The sequence below is a fragment of the Bombina bombina genome, chromosome 10 (assembly GCF_027579735.1).
Source record: "Bombina bombina isolate aBomBom1 chromosome 10, aBomBom1.pri, whole genome shotgun sequence".
NCBI classification, from domain to species: domain Eukaryota; kingdom Metazoa; phylum Chordata; class Amphibia; order Anura; family Bombinatoridae; genus Bombina; species Bombina bombina.
The window spans coordinates 176,857,122-176,878,886 of NC_069508.1; the positions used below are offsets into that span (position 1 = coordinate 176,857,122).

Consider the following 21,765-nt stretch of genomic DNA (forward strand, 5'->3'; position numbering starts at 1 on the left):
TCTGGTGCTGCACTGTGGCTTCAAAAAACAAACCAAAAAAAAGGCACATAACAGGGATTAAACTGATAGGAATAGTACTACTTAACACACCACTCCTATCTGGTGGCACATTAGATTGCACGTGCAGTGCCCCAAATTTGAAGTAGGAGGTCCGACCAAGCATCTTTTTCCATCTCCCGGTTCCTAAAATCGATGCCATATACACGTCCCCTGATAGGGGACGTAACAGGGATTAAACTGATAAGAATAGAACTACTTAACACACTACTCCTATCTGGTGGCACATTAGATTGCATGCGCAGTGCCCCAAATTTGAAGTAGGAGGACCGACCAAGCATCTTTTTCCATCTCCCGGTTCCTAAAATCGATGCCATATACACGTCCCCTGATAGGGGACGTAACAGGGATTAAACTGATAGGAATAGTACTACTTAACACACCTTATAATAACGCAGAGAGAGGCAATGCAGAGAGAGGAGTCTGAAGAAGAGGAGTCAGAGGAGGAAGGTGGCTTTGAGGAGGTGGAAGATCAAACACAGCAGGCGTCCCAGGGGGCTTGTTGTCACCTTTCGGGGGGACCCTTGGTGTTGTACGTGGCTGGGTGGAGGAAGAGACCTTCAATGACATCAGTGAGGACAAGGAACAGGACATGGCTAGCTTGGTATCCAACCTTGTGCAAATGGGGAGTTTGCAGTTGTGCAAATGGACTGTTTGCGGTTGTTTGCGGTGCGTTAAACAGGGAGTTTGGTCTGTCACTGTGAAGCAGGCATAACCCTTACACTACCTGATCAATACAACATCATGCCTGATGTTTTAAAGCACGTTATTCCAAACAATTTAAGAATGTTAGGTGATTTATGCCCTTTATGGATTAAAACCAGACTCTGCATCAACTATGTGATTTTCCATGGGAGTTTTGCCATGGATCCCCCTCCGGCATGCCACAGTCCAGGTGTTAGTCCCCTTGAAACAACTTTTCCATCACTATTGTGGCCAGAAAGAGTCCCTGTGGGTTTTAAAATTCGCCTGCCTATTGAAGTCTATGGCGGTTCGCCCGGTTTGCCTGTTCGCGAACATTTGCGAAAGTTCGCGTTCGCAAACGCAAAATTTTATGTTCGCGACAATAGGAGTACTGAGTGTTAATAGATAGCGTCAAAAGTGTTTAATGCAACCAACCATAAATATTCACTTTGCACCGGTCACCAGTGCACTCAAAATACACTATTTGCCATTCATGTGGGTACTTATTGAAATTGTTCTTGTGTGCTTTTATAAATTGCTAAGACAGGTCTGTGCTACTTTACTATTACTTATTAAAAATCAAGAAGGGAATAGAGACAATATTATAGTCCTCTTTTATACATAATGATGTATTCATATAAGTAATATCAGTGGGGTGGTTCTATATATATTATTAGATCTCTTAGTAACTTTTGTTTGCCTGTTATATTGTCTCTCTAGATTTATTCAAATGAATAGTTTAGTCAATTATAATCAGGTTTATAATCAGGTTTATAATCAGGTTTATAATCAGGTTTATAATCAGGTTTATAATCAGGTTTATAATCAGGTTTATAATCAGGTTTATAATCAGGTTTATAATCAGGTTTATAATCAGGTTTATAATCAGGTTTATAATCAGGTTTATAATCAGGTTTATAACCCTGTAATACCTTAGGGACATTTATAATAAATTCAAATGTAGAGACATTTAAAACGTTATTGTAGAGAGATTGATATCACTGATACAAAGATTTACTTTCTCTTATTGTGCATTTCGAGGTGAATAGTTAATTTATCAAATTATGTTACTTGTAACCTTAGTTCTTCTACACTGTTCAATATAACAGGCTTACAACTAGAGGCACATAATTACCACATTGCACTTCTTACACTACGATAAAATCTTTAGAGGCCTCTATAGTGCTGAATAATATTGGGTGTTATTAATAAAATGTATTACAGATGAAGACCAATATTAACTTTATGCTGGTTCATAGTACACTGAAATTGTGATATTTATCCTGCATGTGAGTGCTTGTGTCGGTTTTTAGTGTGCAGGCAGCTGTTAGTTAATAGCTAAGTAGGATCTGAGTTACTATGTTGCCACTCGTTAATGTTAATTCATATGGATACAATAGTTATAGTATACTTGTTATATTACAAGTAAGTTTATACTCCTGCAATAACGTATGGATATTTGCACTTGTTTCCAATGTTTGAACATTAAATACGTTTTTATAGAGAGATTAGTATAAAAGAACCTTCTTTCTATAGTTGTCAGTTTTATAGTTTATAATTAAATTATCCGATTCTACTAATTAGCAATCCCAGTCATTCTACAATATTCAATATCCTCAGTTATGGCTGGTTAACGTACTCAGTTTCTGTATTACAATATTTTTGGCAATTCACTTTATTTTTTTTTATTTATTTTTTTTATTTTTTTTAATTTCTTTTTATTTTGCCAAGAAAGATAAACAATTAACAATAGGTGAATCCGACAAAAAAGCAAATAAGAAAAATACTTGCAAAAGTGTACATTAATACAAAACAGAATACAGTCTCGCTTGGAAATGAAAGGACACCTTAAGTGGGTGAAGAAGTTCACCTACCCACTCGAGAAAAGAAAAAGACAACTCTGACCTGGCAATTTTTCTTAATGCATAAAAACCCTCCCAAAACTCTGATCACCATTAATGCTATAAACTCTAGATCCTATCTGGCACACACACAGAGAAGAGAAAAACAGAGAAAAAAAAAAAGAGACACAAAAAAAAAAAAAAAAAAAAAAAACACCACACAGCCCCCCCCTCTCCCCAACCAGCTTTCACCAGAATCCTTCAGGCAAGCAACCACTCACCTCTAAGGTTAGCTTCCAATAAGAAAAGAGAATTCTTAAATGGCTGCAGGATCAATTTTTGAGTTTCCTGATCTAGAGATTTAATGAAAATCCCCCATTTATTTAAAAAGAACCTAATATTGTTATCTATCTGTGCTTGTACTGAGGCTTGTTCTAGAAACATTTGATATGTTATCCCCTTTTTAAATTCAGAGAATTTGGGTTCTTTGTTAGACTGCCAATATTTTAAAACCAGTTTCCTACCGAGCAGTATCATTGTATTTATTAATAAATAACTAGGGCCTACTTCTTCCTGGTTTGCTAGGAAAAAGACTACATGTTTACTTACTTGAAAGTGTTGGTTTAAGATTTTAGTGACCCAAAATGAGATTTTCCCCCAAAATCTTTGGATTACAGGACAGGACCAGAAAAGATGGAACATATCTGCTGCCAGATACTTGCATTTCCTACAAGCTATGTTCTCATGTTTTTTGTCCCACCGAGCCTGCCAGCTGGGTGTAAAATAGCATTGATACCAAATCTTTAACTGTTGTTCTTTAAAATATTCCCCTCTCATTGCCTTTGCTACCCTATCTCCAGAGTTCTTAAATAAATCTGATTCTTGTAAGTTATCACCTGCTATATCCCATTTAAGCTCCAAATATCTTTTATTGCTTTGTTCTTGAGAAGTGAGTAAAGCATTATAAGAGTTTGTGATAGAATAATTTCCTGCTTGAAACATACTAGTTATCTGCCTTAATATATCATTGTCCCACTCTATTGCCACTATTTTCCTACACTGATCAGCATAGTGCCGTAATTGTAAATAAGAGAAGAATAAACGATTTGGTATGTTAAATTCCGATTTACATTCATTAAAAGATTTAATCGAATTATCTTCTTTTTTGACTAGCTGTGCAATATGGTTGATCCCTCGATCTGACCAGGCATTAAATCTAGCTGAGTCGTAGCCTACCTCGAATTCAGGGTTACCTTTAATTGAGAGAAAGGCTGAACCCCGATGGCTGATCCCAATTTTAGCACAGAATTGACGCCAGGCCCGTATTGGTTGGTCTATGATAAGCATCCCCCTTGTTTCTATAGGAATTAGTTTTAAAGGCATGTGTGTTAATGCTTTCAGGGCATAAGGTGCTACTAAAGCTCCCTCAATTTCTAGCAAGGAGAAGTGTCCTTTTTCCGAAAACCAGTCCCAAACAAATTTTAGATTGGAAGCTATATTATACATCTCAAAATCGGGAAGAGCCATACCTGCAGCCTCTTTCCTGGCAAAACGTTTCAACGCTATCCTAGATTTTTTTTTGCACCAGATAAATTGCGATATTAGTTTATTGATTAACTGACAGTCTTTCCTCAGTAGTAGGAGTGGGAGGGCCTGAAAAATATATAAAAATTTAGGGAGAGAAATCATTTTTATTAAATGTATTCGTCCCATAAGAGAAAGAGGCAGGTTCTTCCATCTTTCTAAATCTGCCTGGAGTGATGCAATAGCTGGTACAAAATTTAACTTGTACCAGCTCTTAGAGTTAGATGCAAATTTTATCCCTAGATATGTAATATGATCTTTGGTTACTTTAAAAGGGGTTTCTGGAGAGCTTTTTAATTTGATGAGCCACATGAGTTCCGATTTTTCTTTGTTAATTGCAAAGCCGGAAAAAGCCTGGAAAGATTCTAAAGCTTCCATAATTATAGGCAGATTATATTGGAGATTTTGAGCAAATATAAGCAGATCATCAGCATATATGGCTTGAGTTATTCTGTGTCCTTCGATATTTATCCCTAGCAGTTCTTGTCTAAACAATATTGCCAGAGGTTCTAGCGCTAAGTTAAAAAGCAACGGGGATAGCGGACAACCTTGTCTCGTTCCTCGCTGGAGTCTAAAATGTTCTGAAGTTAAGGAGTTAACACTTAGACTCGCCCCTGGATTAGAGTAAAGTAAGGCAATAATATGGGAGAATTTACCCTGGATACCGAATTTATTAATAGTTGTCAACATATGATCCCAAAGTAGCGTGTCAAACGCTTTCTGTGTATCAATCGAAATAATTGCAGCATCCTCTGTGAGCTTTTCTCTCCTTCCTTTTTTTTGTTCACAATAGTTAATTGCTATTTCTAGTTTCCTGAGGTTTTTAATAAGTGTCCTTCCTTTGATAAAACCAGTTTGGTCAGGATGGACCAGTTCACTAATCACTTTTTGAAGTCTGTCTGCTAAGATGTGGGTAAGGATTTTGTAATCCACATTTAGCAAAGAGATGGGTCTGTAAGACTCCATTAGTTCTTTATTTTTGCCTTGTTTATAAATTAAGATTATTCTAGATTCTGTAAAATATTTAGAAGGTGTTTGATTATCTTGTAGGAAACCATTGAAAAGCTCACAGAGAATGGGGGTAACCGAATCTGCAAGAATTTTATATAATTCTCCAGGAAGATCATCCGGGCCTGGCGCTTTGTTTAGCTTTAGTTTCATAATAGAGTTTTTAATCTCCTCCTCCTTAATTGGAGAGTTGAGGAGATCCAGATCATCTTTAGCTATTTGAGGTATTTTAATCCTATCCCAGAAGGAAGCTTTTTTTATTTTATCTATAGGTTGAGCCTGATATAATTGTTTAAAATAGTGCGTGAATTCCTCTAAAATATCATGAGGGAGAGTGCAAGTTTTGTGTTTAGTTTTTATTATTGATATGATACTGTTAGATTTTCTAGTACTTACCAATCTGGCTAAGAATTTCCCTATCTTATTACCGAACTGCATGTAATTGCTATTTCTTTTCAGCTCATGCTGGATTTCTTTTGATATATGCCAATTGTCTCTTTGTTTTTTGGCTTCCAGATAATTTCGCCAGTTCTCTTGACTATTATCTGCAACATATTTTTGGAATTTGTTAATAATCTGCTTAGAGAGTTGGATCCAATAAGCGTCATTTTTCCTTTTTACTTTTATCATATAAGCCAGAATTTCTCCCCTTATCACGGCTTTGAAAGCTTGCCATAAAGATTCTATATTCAAAACTGATCCTTTATTCTCATTATAATAGAGATGCCATTTCTCTAGCAAAAAGCCTCGAAATTTTAAATTATTATAAAAATATGTTGGAAAGTATAATCTGTGATTCCCTAGTTTGGGATTCAAGATGGACATAGAGATAGTGATGGGGGCGTGATCCGAAATTGTGATAGGCAAGATTTCGGCTTTTTTTGCCAGAGAGAACAATTTGTCGCTAATTAGGAACATATCGATTCGTGAAAATGATTTATACACTTTGGATAAACACGTAAATTCTTTACTGTCTGGATAAATATTCCTCCAGATATCTAATAAGCCTAGATTAAAGCAGAATTTTTTAAAAATTTTTGTATCCTTACCGCCTGGTATAGCCTCTTTCCCCCTCCGATTTCTATCTAGGAAACCAGATGCCACCAGATTTAGGTCTCCTCCTAGTATTATGTTTTGATTGTATTCTAATAATTTGTTTTGGAGAGGTTCCCAGAACTCGTTTTTTTTACATTTGGACCATAAACATTACATAACACGAATCTTTTTAAGCCTAGTTCTATCTCTAGTATAATAAATCTCCCTTGTTGATCAATTTCTTGTTTTAGAATTTTATATTTTAATGATTTCCTAAAAAGTATAGCTACCCCTCTTTTTCTCTGTACTCCTGCCGAATAGATAACTTCGCCCACCCATCCCCATTTGAGTTTTTGACTTTCTGACTCATTTAAATGGGTCTCCTGTAGGAAGCCTATATCAATTTTAAGTTTATTAAAGTGTTGTAATATTGCTTTCCTTTTGACCGGGGAGGTGAACCCTCCCACGTTCCATGATCCAAATTTACATAATTCCGTCATAACTTATGCTTCTTTCCTACTTCTAGGTAGAGACATGGAAAATCTAAGAGAAGGGGGGGGGATGGGGAGAAAAGAAAAAAAAAAAAAAAAGAAAGAGAAAAAGTCCCTTTCACACATACACCTGACATTCCTATATTGCCCCCTACTTATAATATTTAGCTTCTTACTTGACCACCTTTCTGCACCTAGAGATTTATCTCCTTCCTTCTCCCTTCTCCTATTCCACTTTTTACTCAGCATGGCTACCCATGATACAGAGCTTGTATCCCCCATCTGAACACTTTTACCTTTGCTCTGTTCTCAAGAAGTCCTCTAGGTCCTGAGGATTATCAAAAATCCTAAAACCTTCTTTAGTCTGTATACTGATTCTGGCTGGATATAATAGCCTAACTATCCTGCCTTCCTGGATCAGGCGTGAGCAGATGGGGGCACATAGCTTCCTCTTGCTAGCTGTTTCGTATGCAAAATCTTGGAAAATTAATATTTTCTTATTTTGAAAGAGGACTGTTTTTTGTGCTCTATAGGCTTGCATGATCTTGACCTTTTCTTGAAAGTTCAAGTATTTGATAATAATTGGTCTAGGTCTACTCTTATCATCCTCTTGATCTCTTACCCTGCCTAACCTATGAGCTCTTTCTACTATGAATGTACATGTTGGCTCATTGATGTTTAATAAGGAGGGCAGTTGGATTGAAGCAAAGTGGATTAGCTCTCTTTCAGATACTGTTTCAGAGACCCCAATCACTCTTACATTGTTTCTCCTAGATCTATTTTCCATATCCTCAACTTTGTCACTAAGATATTTGACTTGTTTCTGAATATATGTTAAGTCCTTATCTTTCTCTATATCTCTGTCTTCCAGATCTGATATTCGCTGTTCTGCTAAACCCATTCTGATAACCATCTGCTTGATATCTTGTGACACTGAGTCTATGCTTGATTGGATTGCCTCAAATTTAGGAAGAAATAATTCACTTATTTGTTTTAATAAATCAGAGTTATTTACTGTTTCAACCACATTTTCTTGTGATATCTCCTGACTGTTCTCAGTGCTGCGTCTTATTAACTTTTTTTCCTGCTGTCTTCTACTTGCCATGCTTGCTGTTTTATTGTTAGCTGAGGGGAGAAGGAATTTATCCATAAAGAATGGTTATAAGAGCCTTAAAACTTTCTATTTACCCCTATTTGCTTCTAGGTAGGAGACTTTACCTTAGTTAGCTAGTTTGAATTTAACTAAAGGCTTTTGTATTAGTGGTGACCTAAAACTATTAATCTGATCGTTAACTCCTTCCCAGCAATTCTTATAACAACATGCCATTAATGAAAAGTATTCAGAAAGAAAAAAAAGAAAATGCAGTAGAATATAGAGCAGTACATAGAGAGAAATGGGGACACCAAAAAATAGAAACCAGAGTCAATCAGATATTCAAATAAGTTCCCTTCCAACTCTTGCAAAAATTTTCCTATCTGTTCCTTCTGTATCTTATTTGTCTAGATTAGAATTGACTATAACCTTTTAGATAAATAGTGACCTAGAACTGTGAATTTAATCATTAATCCCTGCACGACCATTTTATAACAAAATGCCATTAATAAGAATTGCCCAAAAAAAAAAAATATATATAATTATACAAAAAACACAGAATTTAGGGCAAAAGTCAATCAGATACTCAAGTGGATTCTCTTCCAAAACTGCAAGATTGTTCTGTCTGCTGATTCTCCCCAGATTCCCCCTCTGAATTGGCAGAGGTTTAAAGAGATTATGTCCACTTGTTGACCGTAGAAAATTTAAAGGGACTCCGAACTTCGATATCCAATCTGTGCAGGGAGAAAAAGAAGACAAGGCCTCCTCATGTGTGTATCTGTCGTTCCCCCTCTTATCCCCACATAGAGTAAACACAGGGTACTCACATTCTGATAAGGCACTCTCTTGTGCCGATAGATTCAGGCTGGACCTTCAGCAGCAGTCCAGCTCGCTGTTTCCCCAGGATATCTTTACATCTGACGTGTTTCAGGCATGGAGTGCACGACCGTAGAGGCATAAAGCAAGACACAAAATACACAGAAAAAAGAAAAATCATGTGTAAATCTGTTAGGAGTGCATCTAAGGATTCAGCTTAAACTTTCACAGAATACTCACAAAAGTTGCGGCACCCAAATGTGCCTAGTAAGGCAGGCTAGGCCTTTTTCAGCAGCCCAGCTCGCTGTTTCCATGTTTGGCTACGTTGCAGGAGTAAAGCAGCCTCAGGAAATACCATTTTAGCCCGTCTGGGCCTTTTGCCTTTTGCAATAACCCAGTATCCTTTATAGCATCGTCTCCTATTCGTGTTATCAGCGAATGGAATACAATGAAGTCACTCTTGCCCTTACAGGCCACTTATCAGTTAGATTTTCCAGCACAGGAGTCCTTTTAGTATAGCTTTTAAGTATATGTGCAGTGGGCCATGGCATACTCCACTTACATTACCCTATTTCCACAGACCTAATTCTAATAGGGGGTTTCAGCACTGCTAGCTGTTGCAGTGAGAATTTGGCAAGCCTCTAAGAAGTAAAAAATTAAGAGCCAGATCCTGGAAGGCTTCGCAAGGAGGGCCAAACAACTATATGTTTGTATAAAAATTGTTGCTTGCTTCGCTACTATAGAGAAAAACACTTGGAGTTTTACCTTGCGTTGTCTCCCCCCTTGCTCGTCTCACCTAAGGATCCGGACTGATATGCCTGAGTAGATGGCCTTGTAGGTGGGACTGAGTCGACCGGCTGTGGATCCCGGTCCGTAGCCCACTTCCACCCCGCAGCCAAACTTTGTAGCGGGCTCTAATGCGTGCGAGGACGCCTAACCAGTGGCGTCTCGCTCAGCCCGACTTGGCGCAGCTCTCAATGCGTCACGTCACGCATACGTCAGTGCTTGCCCGACCCCCCTCTCCATGAGCTGTGCTTTTAGTCCGGCAATTCACTTTAAATCACATAATTATACCCGCTAGTTTTACTTATAATGATCCCCACGAGGATTACATATTATGGGCTATCAGCCGTTTACACAATGTGAGTCTAAAACAGTAATGGTACTATAGGGTACTATGATAACTCATAACATCTTGCTTTTAAAATTTTACAACATAGGGCCTAGCCTAGTTGTAAAATTTTAAAAGCAAGATGTTATGAGTTATCATAGTACCCTATAGTACCATTACTGTTTTAGACTCACATTGTGTAAACGGCTGATAGCCCATAATATGTAATCCTCGTGGGGATCATTATAAGTAAAACTAGCGGGTATAATTATGTGATTTAAAGTGAATTGCCAAAAATATTGTAATAAAGAAACTGAGTACGTTAACCAGCCATAACTGAGGATATTGAATATTGTAGAAGGACTGGGATTGCTAATTAGTAGAATCGGATAATTTAATTATAAACTATAAAACTGACAACTATAGAAAGAAGGTTCTTTTATACTAATCTCTCTATAAAAACGTATTTAATGTTCAAACATTGGAAACAAGTGCAAATATCCATACGTTATTGCAGGAGTATAAACTTACTTGTAATATAACAAGTATACTATAACTATTGTATCCATATGAATTAACATTAACGAGTGGCAACATAGTAACTCAGATCCTACTTAGCTATTAACTAACAGCTGCCTGCACACTAAAAACCGACACAAGCACTCACATGCAGGATAAATATCACAATTTCAGTGTACTATGAACCAGCATAAAGTTAATATTGGTCTTCATCTGTAATACATTTTATTAATAACACCCAATATTATTCAGCACTATAGAGGCCTCTAAAGATTTTATCGTAGTGTAAGAAGTGCAATGTGGTAATTATGTGCCTCTAGTTGTAAGCCTGTTATATTGAACAGTGTAGAAGAACTAAGGTTACAAGTAACATAATTTGATAAATTAACTATTCACCTCGAAATGCACAATAAGAGAAAGTAAATCTTTGTATCAGTGATATCAATCTCTCTACAATAACGTTTTAAATGTCTCTACATTTGAATTTATTATAAATGTCCCTAAGGTATTACAGGGTTATAAACCTGATTATAAACCTGATTATAAACCTGATTATAAACCTGATTATAAACCTGATTATAAACCTGATTATAAACCTGATTATAAACCTGATTATAAACCTGATTATAAACCTGATTATAAACCTGATTATAAACCTGATTATAAACCTGATTATAAACCTGATTATAAACCTGATTATAATTGACTAAACTATTCATTTGAATAAATCTAGAGAGACAATATAACAGGCAAACAAAAGTTACTAAGAGATCTAATAATATATATAGAACCACCCCACTGATATTACTTATATGAATACATCATTATGTATAAAAGAGGACTATAATATTGTCTCTATTCCCTTCTTGATTTTTAATAAGTAATAGTAAAGTAGCACAGACCTGTCTTAGCAATTTATAAAAGCACACAAGAACAATTTCAATAAGTACCCACATGAATGGCAAATAGTGTATTTTGAGTGCACTGGTGACCGGTGCAAAGTGAACATTTATGGTTGGTTGCATTAAACACTTTTGATGATATCTATTAACACTCAGTACTGTATAATCTTTTAAAGGGTTTTACTCTTAGCTATGGATTATTACACCCTGAGAATAAACCCTATATTTTCTGTACCTAATTATATATTCCGATTACTCCATTCTCAGGAACATCTTGTGGTTTTAATTTAATAATATATGTTTGTGTGTGGATATTACAGTTTTTAATCTTATTCCTAATAAAGGTTATATTTTAATTTGTTACAGTAAATACAGCCATCCCTCCCTGGAACTAATTGTACTAACACCTAAGCCACTATCCCTTAGGCTAGAGTGCTATATGAGTGTACAACATTTTTAATCTCAGGATTAAAAACTACTTCCTTTCTTCTTAGAAAAACTGTACACAGCACCTGATGTGAATCTGTGAATTATTTGCAAGTGGAATTTTCCACAAAGATTTAAAACAGGGAGCCCTAAGTTTATATTATAGTAGTGCCATTAGTCTAGTTCACACTTTTTTTTATCTTTTTACAAAGGATATAATACAGAATCAAAAAATCGTTCTTAAATAAATGTTCCCTTTAAATTTACCAAATCAAGAAAACATACCCCAGGCAACACTCTACACCTCAACAGAATTACTGAGGTACCCTAACTGTCCTGCAACCCACAGCAAACTGACGAAAAAAAACCATCCCGTTTACAATCCGGATTTCCAGAGAAGCAACAACAGCAAGAAGCCTTCTAAACAGCAGAGCAACAGAAATATGGGCACCTCACTCTTACAGGAAGTGAAAAAAAAGCGCCAAAAAAACCTCTGACATCACAGAATCAGAACCTCCCTAAAAGGGGCGGTGCTACAGCTGACAAAAAAGCCATTTTTTTTAAACAACTTTCTTGAAAAACAGGCTTAAAAACAAACAATAAAACCCCCCAAAAAAGTACATAATCTGTTACTAAAAACGGATCCTCACTGAGCCATCAATAAAATAAAAAACTCCTCACACTAACAGTGCCTGCAAAAACTGCCATAAAAACTGCACCCTGACAGGAATAATAAAAAAATTGTCCCCCTGCAGCATTTCAGCTAAGTGCCAACTACATAGAAAAATAAAACTGGCACTTACCTCGATATTTATCTGTCCGGCAGCAGGACAGCTCACCTGGTTTGAGAGGATGCCATCCCTCACATGGACCTGTGGAAATACAGAAAGACTGAGAAAATGTACTCAGGCTATCTAAATAGGGCAGCAAAATGTTTTGGGAAAACGCAGTGAGGATTGTACCCCACAAGTTCCCAATTGCTTAAAAGCCACCATTGCCCTACTGAAGAGACTGGCATGGGCTAAGGCTAGACCCTTCAGAAAGATCAGAGCAAACCTATTCTGCTTTAAAATAAAAAAATCTTGATTGTAGATCAGACACCAAAACTTCACCTCCTCCTTGTACCGCAGGCAAAGAGAATGACTGGAGGTTATGGGTAAGGGAAGTGACATATATAGCAGCTTTGCTGTGGTGCTCTTTGCCTCCTCCTGCTGGCCAGGAGTGATATTCCCACTAATAATTGATGATTACGTGGACTCACCATATCTTAGGAAAGAAACAGAATATTTTACCCGATTTAAAACATTCACATAAATATGTGGGCAAACAAAAGCTGTGTGAAATAACATGAATCAACAAGAAATTTCCTAATGGGCGTTTGTGAAGAGACATCATTTGTGTATAGTCTAATCAGTCACACTGTTGGATCCAGACATATAAGCCTGAGGTTAATTGGATTATTTACTGAGATGGCAACGTTCCATCTAGCTCAATAGCTCAGAATAGTATGGTCTCCACAATAACAACTTTATCCAGTATGCACATTTTTTTTTTAATTATCGAGAAGTAGGTTTGGCATATGATGAAATACTAAAAAAAATATTTTTAAAGGGACATTCCAGCAACAACTGAAATCCACATGGAAGCATTTTAGTTTTGAATAGAAGCTTTGTAATATAACTTTCTTAGCAAAAATGCTTCCAATTTAAAGCTATAGCTGTATCAAAAGTGTATTTTAGTATGCTCCGTGCACCAGCATTTTAAACACTGCACTCACTCAGAGAGCCTAAGGTGCTTGTAGCATCTGGTAATGACTCAATTTGCTATTTGCTGACATGATACAAGCCCCACTGGTGCTCTGAGTGAGCATCTGCATTATATAAAATGCTTGTGCACAGAGAATATCTAGCTATGCATCACATGCATGTGCAGAGAAAAATGTTACCACTGAAACAGTAATAACTTTTACTAGAAGCATTTTTGCCAAAACATTTATATTGTAAATATGTTTCTATTTAAAAAGTAAGTAATCTATGTGCATTTAAATTTTGATAGTAAAATAATTTAAAATGTACTTTCATTATTTTCCCTGATTTTCTTGTAGTTTATCCTGTTTCTGAAAATTGTGGTTGTGGGGGGGGGAGGCTTCACTGCTTCCAGAGAGGGTGAAATTAGTAGTACAGAAACCTGACCCTTCAACATGCTACACATCGAGGCCAAATTATCAAAGATCTTGCAGACCTCATCCGACAGTGCGGATCAGGTCCGCAAGACCTTGCTGAATGCGGAGAGCAATACGCTCTCCGTATTCAGCAGCGCACAAGAGCTGCTGGTGCAATGCTGCCCCCTGCAGACTCGCGGCCAATCGGCCACCAGCAGGGAGGTGTCAATCAACCTGATCGTACTCGATCGGGTTGAATTGTGGCGATTCCTGTCCGCCTCAGCAGAGCAGGCGGACAGGGTTATGGAGCAGCGGTCTTCAGACTCGCCAGAAACATGGGCCCGCAAGCTCCATACAGAGCTTGATAAATGGGCCTCATTGACTGTTTAGATCAGAATAGGAGTTCTTTTATGGTGGGTTGGGGAAATCCACCGAATACACATATAGCACTCAAGAGCTATTGATATATGTATATAACAACAAATTGTAATCAGATAACTGTCTGTTATTCACAACAAATAATTGATTGATGATCTCAGAGGTGAGAAGAAGGGAGATAATAAAATATAACTTTTATTTACATAATTACTTTAAAAAAGGGGGGGAAGCAAACAATTAAAAACACACACAATATTGACTAATGTGTTAAATAACCTTGTATATCTATCTGTATGGTTGCCCTCTATGAATAGGGGATAAGGTTAAGACCAATATAAGAATCTGCACTGAGAGTGGTATTGGGAAAAGTTGGTATCCAGATGTACTGATTGATTAGATATAATATTGTGAATATAGGAGCATGATTTGTAAAAACTATTGATCACGAATGATCTTGATTATGTGTCATAAACCTCTTGTAAGTTTGGTTAATATCCTAGACTAAACTAGTATACAACCAATGTTAATCTTGTGCACTTAGCAGTTTAACAACCTAGCTAAGATCTTGCCTATATTGGTTGAATCTATCTGCTGATGATCAGTACAGTTTTAATGCAGGTTGATAACATCAATAGTGTGGTAACATATATTATGTATGCGTCATCTATTTGTGTTTGGCTATGTGGATAATATATATATATATATATATATATATATATATATATATATATATATATATATATATATATATATATATATATATATATATATATATATATATATATATATAAAATATGGTTTAGTATAATACCACAACTATGATAGTGCACTTAATTGTTTGAGTGATGATGATATATGTTAAACTTGTAATGCAAGCTTCAATAATATCTATATATATTACATGCACATATTGGTAATTTAACTATAAGTGTTGCGGTTTGTGCTCATTATCAGCAGTACTGCAACTATGTGTTTAATCATGCATAATATATATGTATATATATACTTGCAACACACTGTAAGTTTTTATATTTATGTATGGATCTTCCAAAAATGTTTAAGCATGGATATTGAAACAACAATTGTCTGTACAAAGTATGGATTGAAACTACAATTGCAATGGTACTTTTGATTCTATTGATAATCATGTTCCTTGTTCAGAGGAGAAATGCCTGGTATTTCGGCGCTGGACTGACCTTACTTGGCGGGATCAGACTGATATACTTCAGGAAAGTTTTCTTCTGTGAAAAGCACACTGGTCTAAAAGAGGCTGCTTCCGGGTGGTAAATCGCCATAGAACAAGCCACTGAGCTGTTGTTCGTTCCTGGTAGAGCGCTTCTCTCTTTGTATGCAAATTATTATGACCCTGGGGAAGTCTCCCTATGGGTGATGGGGGAAACCAGACGTGGACTCCTGGCCCAGTGTGCTTAGAGGAATGTGGCTGCACCTCACTGACGAGGCCCATAGGAGGCCGAAACGATCGTCTGGGGTTGTCATGTTCCTTGTTCAGAGGAGAATTGCCTGGTATTTCGGCGCTGGACTGACCTTACTTGGCGGGATCAGACTGATATACTTCAGGAAAGTTTTCTTCTGTGAAAAGCACACTGGTCTAAAAGAGGCTGCTTCCGGGTGGTAAATCGCCATAGAACAAGCCACTGAGCTGTTGTTCGTTCCTGGTAGAGCGCTTCTCTCTTTGTATGCAAATTATTATGACCCTGGGGAAGTCTCCCTATGGGTGATGGGGGAAACCAGACGTGGACTCCTTGCCCAGTGTGCTTAGAGGAATGTGGCTGCACCTCACTGACGAGGCCCATAGGAGGCCGAAACGATCGTCTGGGGTTGTCATGTTCCTTGTTCAGAGGAGAAATGCCTGGTATTTCGGCGCTGGACTGACCTTACTTGGCGGGATCAGACTGATATACTTCAGGAAAGTTTTCTTCTGTGAAAAGCACACTGGTCTAAAAGAGGCTGCTTCCGGGTGGTAAATCGCCATAGAACAAGCCACTGAGCTGTTGTTCGTTCCTGGTAGAGCGCTTCTCTCTTTGTATGCAAATTATTATGACCCTGGGGAAGTCTCCCTATGGGTGATGGGGGAAACCAGACGTGGACTCCTTGCCCAGTGTGCTTAGAGGAATGTGGCTGCACCTCACTGACGAGGCCCATAGGAGGCCGAAACGATCGTCTGGGGTTGTCATGTTCCTTGTTCAGAGAAGAATTGCCTGGTATTTCGGCGCTGGACTGACCTTACTTAGCGGGATCAGACTGATATACTTCAGGAAAGTTTTCTTCTGTGAAAAGCACACTGGTCTAAAAGAGGCTGCTTCCGGGTGGTAAATCGCCATAGAACAAGCCACTGAGCTGTTGTTCGTTCCTGGTAGAGCGCTTCTCTCTTTGTATGCAAATTATTATGACCCTGGGGAAGTCTCCCTATGGGTGATGGGGGAAACCAGACGTGGACTCCTTGCCCAGTGTGCTTAGAGGAATGTGGCTGCACCTCACTGACGAGGCCCATAGGAGGCCGAAACGATCGTCTGGGGTTGTCATGTTCCTTGTTCAGAGGAGAATTGCCTGGTATTTCGGCGCTGGACTGACCTTACTTGGCGGGATCAGACTGATATACTTCAGGAAAGTTTTCTTCTGTGAAAAGCACACTGGTCTAAAAGAGGCTGCTTCCGGGTGGTAAATCGCCATAGAACAAGCCACTGAGCTGTTGTTCGTTCCTGGTAGAGCGCTTCTCTCTTTGTATGCAAATTATTATGACCCTGGGGAAGTCTCCCTATGGGTGATGGGGGAAACCAGACGTGGACTCCTTGCCCAGTGTGCTTAGAGGAATGTGGCTGCACCTCACTGACGAGGCCCATAGGAGGCCGAAACGATCGTCTGGGGTTGTCATGTTCCTTGTTCAGAGGAGAAATGCCTGGTATTTCGGCGCTGGACTGACCTTACTTGGCGGGATCAGACTGATATACTTCAGGAAAGTTTTCTTCTGTGAAAAGCACACTGGTCTAAAAGAGGCTGCTTCCGGGTGGTAAATCGCCATAGAACAAGCCACTGAGCTGTTGTTCGTTCCTGGTAGAGCGCTTCTCTCTTTGTATGCAAATTATTATGACCCTGGGGAAGTCTCCCTATGGGTGATGGGGGAAACCAGACGTGGACTCCTTGCCCAGTGTGCTTAGAGGAATGTGGCTGCACCTCACTGACGAGGCCCATAGGAGGCCGAAACGATCGTCTGGGGTTGTCATGTTCCTTGTTCAGAGGAGAATTGCCTGGTATTTCGGCGCTGGACTGACCTTACTTAGCGGGATCAGACTGATATACTTCAGGAAAGTTTTCTTCTGTGAAAAGCACACTGGTCTAAAAGAGGCTGCTTCCGGGTGGTAAATCGCCATAGAACAAGCCACTGAGCTGTTGTTCGTTCCTGGTAGAGCGCTTCTCTCTTTGTATGCAAATTATTATGACCCTGGGGAAGTCTCCCTATGGGTGATGGGGGAAACCAGACGTGGACTCCTTGCCCAGTGTGCTTAGAGGAATGTGGCTGCACCTCACTGACGAGGCCCATAGGAGGCCGAAACGATCGTCTGGGGTTGTCATGTTCCTTGTTCAGAGGAGAATTGCCTGGTATTTCGGCGCTGGACTGACCTTACTTGGCGGGATCAGACTGATATACTTCAGGAAAGTTTTCTTCTGTGAAAAGCACACTGGTCTAAAAGAGGCTGCTTCCGGGTGGTAAATCGCCATAGAACAAGCCACTGAGCTGTTGTTCGTTCCTGGTAGAGCGCTTCTCTCTTTGTATGCAAATTATTATGACCCTGGGGAAGTCTCCCTATGGGTGATGGGGGAAACCAGACGTGGACTCCTTGCCCAGTGTGCTTAGAGGAATGTGGCTGCACCTCACTGACGAGGCCCATAGGAGGCCGAAACGATCGTCTGGGGTTGTCATGTTCCTTGTTCAGAGGAGAATTGCCTGGTATTTCGGCGCTGGACTGACCTTACTTGGCGGGATCAGACTGATATACTTCAGGAAAGTTTTCTTCTGTGAAAAGCACACTGGTCTAAAAGAGGCTGCTTCCGGGTGGTAAATCGCCATAGAACAAGCCACTGAGCTGTTGTTCGTTCCTGGTAGAGCGCTTCTCTCTTTGTATGCAAATTATTATGACCCTGGGGAAGTCTCCCTATGGGTGATGGGGGAAACAAGACGTGGACTCCTTGCCCAGTGTGCTTAGAGGAATGTGGCTGCACCTCACTGACGAGGCCCATAGGAGGCCGAAACGATCGTCTGGGGTTGTCATGTTCCTTGTTCAGAGGAGAATTGCCTGGTATTTCGGCGCTGGACTGACCTTACTTGGCGGGATCAGACTGATATACTTCAGGAAAGTTTTCTTCTGTGAAAAGCACACTGGTCTAAAAGAGGCTGCTTCCGGGTGGTAAATCGCCATAGAACAAGCCACTGAGCTGTTGTTCGTTCCTGGTAGAGCGCTTCTCTCTTTGTATGCAAATTATTATGACCCTGGGGAAGTCTCCCTATGGGTGATGGGGGAAACCAGACGTGGACTCCTTGCCCAGTGTGCTTAGAGGAATGTGGCTGCACCTCACTGACGAGGCCCATAGGAGGCCGAAACGATCGTCTGGGGTTGTCATGTTCCTTGTTCAGAGGAGAATTGCCTGGTATTTCGGCGCTGGACTGACCTTACTTGGCGGGATCAGACTGATATACTTCAGGAAAGTTTTCTTCTGTGAAAAGCACACTGGTCTAAAAGAGGCTGCTTCCGGGTGGTAAATCGCCATAGAACAAGCCACTGAGCTGTTGTTCGTTCCTGGTAGAGCGCTTCTCTCTTTGTATGCAAATTATTATGACCCTGGGGAAGTCTCCCTATGGGTGATGGGGGAAACCAGACGTGGACTCCTTGCCCAGTGTGCTTAGAGGAATGTGGCTGCACCTCACTGACGAGGCCCATAGGAGGCCGAAACGATCGTCTGGGGTTGTCATGTTCCTTGTTCAGAGGAGAATTGCCTGGTATTTCGGCGCTGGACTGACCTTACTTGGCGGGATCAGACTGATATACTTCAGGAAAGTTTTCTTCTGTGAAAAGCACACTGGTCTAAAAGAGGCTGCTTCCGGGTGGTAAATCGCCATAGAACAAGCCACTGAGCTGTTGTTCGTTCCTGGTAGAGCGCTTCTCTCTTTGTATGCATATTATATATATATATATATATATATATATATATATATATATATAATCCACATAGCCAAACACAAATAGATGACACATATAATATATGTTACCACACTATTGATGTTATCAACCTGCATTAAAACTGTACTGATCATCAGCAGATAGATTCAACCAATATAGGCAAGATCTTAGCTAGGTTGTTAAACTGCTAAGTGCACAAGATTAACATTGGTTGTATACTAGTTTAGTCTAGGATATTAACCAAACTTACAAGAGGTTTATGACACATAATCAAGATCATTTGTGATCAATAGTTTTTACAAATCGTGCTCCTATATTCACAATATTATATCTATTCAATCAGTACATCTGGATACCAACTTTTCCCAATACCAAGACCAGATTCTTATATTGGTCTTAACCTTATCCCCTATTCATAGAGGGCAACTATACAGATAGATATACAAGGTTATTTAACACATTAGTCAATATTGTGTGTGTTTTTAATTGTTTGCTTTCCCCCCCTTTTTTAAAGTAATTATGTAAATAAAAGTTATATTTTATTATCTCCCTTCTTCTCACCTCTGAGATCATCAAACAATTATTTGTTGTGAATAACAGACAGTTATCTCATTACAATTTGTTGTTATATACATATATCAATAGCTCTTGAGTGCTATATGTGTATTCTTTCTTGGTGGATTTCCCCAACCCACCATAAATTTGCTTCAAGTTTAAATAATACACAGCACCATTAATTAATTTACTCTGTATTGACAGAGTTCATAATAATATTATTAAATATTGAAGTTATGAAGAGCTTTTCTAAAAATCTATATAAGAAGTAGTGCCATTGTTTTTTTTTGTCAATTTAGGAGTTCTTTTATGTCTGCCTCTGATTGGACAGAGCAGAATAAATTATATAAACACACTGAATTGTCTTTCCAATTGATATTTCCTTGTACTGCAAAACAATGCAACAAGGGAAAGTTTTATAGTAGTGTGTATTTTTACAAAGACGCACATTATGCAGATCTAAACCTATGTACCTTTAACATTGGTGCAAACTATCTAAAATGTGCAACAACTTGATATCACAAACATTTGTGGGAAGAAACAAGATACAGAGTAGAATCCACACCCAAAAACATGAGTAAGTTCTAGATAAGTTACATCTAATTACTTCTAAGTGTGACATATTATGTGATTAAATATATTTTCACCCTCGAGAGCTCTCTGACACTTCTTGTCAGCAGTTACCTGTCTTTTGAACCTTGTCACAGCTTTCTCCATCTCCTGAATACTTTTGTCTCTTTTCTTTTGCTCCAGTTCCATCTTGCAGATAATACTCCTGTTCCTTATCCATCTCAGGCCCAGTGCAGACACAACCACACAGCACCCTAAAGTGGCAAGAAGCTTACACTCCTTCTGGTGCTCAGAGAGGCTGTGGCTCAGTGTGTCATACAACATGATGAGATCTTTATGTGCACTGCCCTTGCAATGCTGTACAATATATTCTACAACTTGCCTGGCTGCCTGCCCAGAATTGCTGCATTCAATGTGAGTCGTGACTGCTGTTTACAGGGAAAAGGAATTTTGGCTTTTAAGCATTAACTATTGCTATTCCATGGGTTGTAGAATGGGACATAAAACAAGTTGGGATAGAGACAAAATATAATAATAGGTTCTTTAATTACTGTACCTTCAAATGTATACTGCAGTGCCTCACCATTAACCCTTTCTTTTAAGTTTCTGAATTGTACAGCTCTAACTCCCCACACACAATTCCGTATATATGGCTGTATCTATATCCACCTTTGCTTTGGTAGAATGCAGAAGTACACACTCATCTGCTGGAGCATTTATAGAAGCAAATAAGCTGCTGTGAACTCAGTTGAAATACAATGCCTGTGTTTCTGATTCTAAACACTGATAAGGGGGTGGATCAGACTCCTCCAGACAGCATAGTTATGTATTTAATTTTGCTTATTTTTGAAAATTATTTTAAAATACTTGCCAACAATTCTTAAACAATTTTTTATGCAAACTATTTTTAACGTAATTAGCCGTTTTAGGATATGCACAGATCTCAACATGTTTTATGGCACTTTAACCTCTTAAGGACATATGACGGAATTTTTCCGTCATAAAACAATTGAGCAAACAGAAAGCTGTGTCCTTAAATGGTTAAGTGAAGGCAAGAAAAAACAAACAGAGAGAACATCCCCAAACATACACATGCTGCAGGGTGGGCAGGGAGGAACATGAATAGTGCTGTCCAGGATCACTATGTGTGCTTGAACCAATTGAGGCTTAGAAAAATTAACAAACAAGCTAAAAGATTGTCTAAAACTCATTGTAGTCTGCAAATAGAACTTCAAAGCTCTGACCATATCCAATTTATGGAGAAGCCTCTCCTTAGAATTCTTTGGATGTGGACAAAAAGAGCGAACAACCATCTCACAATTGATATTATCAGAAGAAA

General features: G+C 38.7%; 1 protein-coding gene across 2 annotated transcripts in view; it reads right to left on the reverse strand.

The window, feature by feature from the left end:
• LOC128641012 (vitamin D3 hydroxylase-associated protein) overlaps window positions 1-20,779 on the reverse strand; it is a 235,445-nt gene extending 214,666 nt beyond the window's left edge. For both annotated transcript variants that reach the window (XM_053693530.1, XM_053693529.1), the window contains exon 1: window positions 20,541-20,779. In XM_053693530.1, coding sequence (XP_053549505.1) covers window positions 20,541-20,750 — 210 coding nt within the window. In that variant the 5' untranslated portion in view covers window positions 20,751-20,779. The remainder of the gene's footprint in view (window positions 1-20,540) is intronic.
• Between the last annotated feature and the right edge of the window lie 986 nt (window positions 20,780-21,765).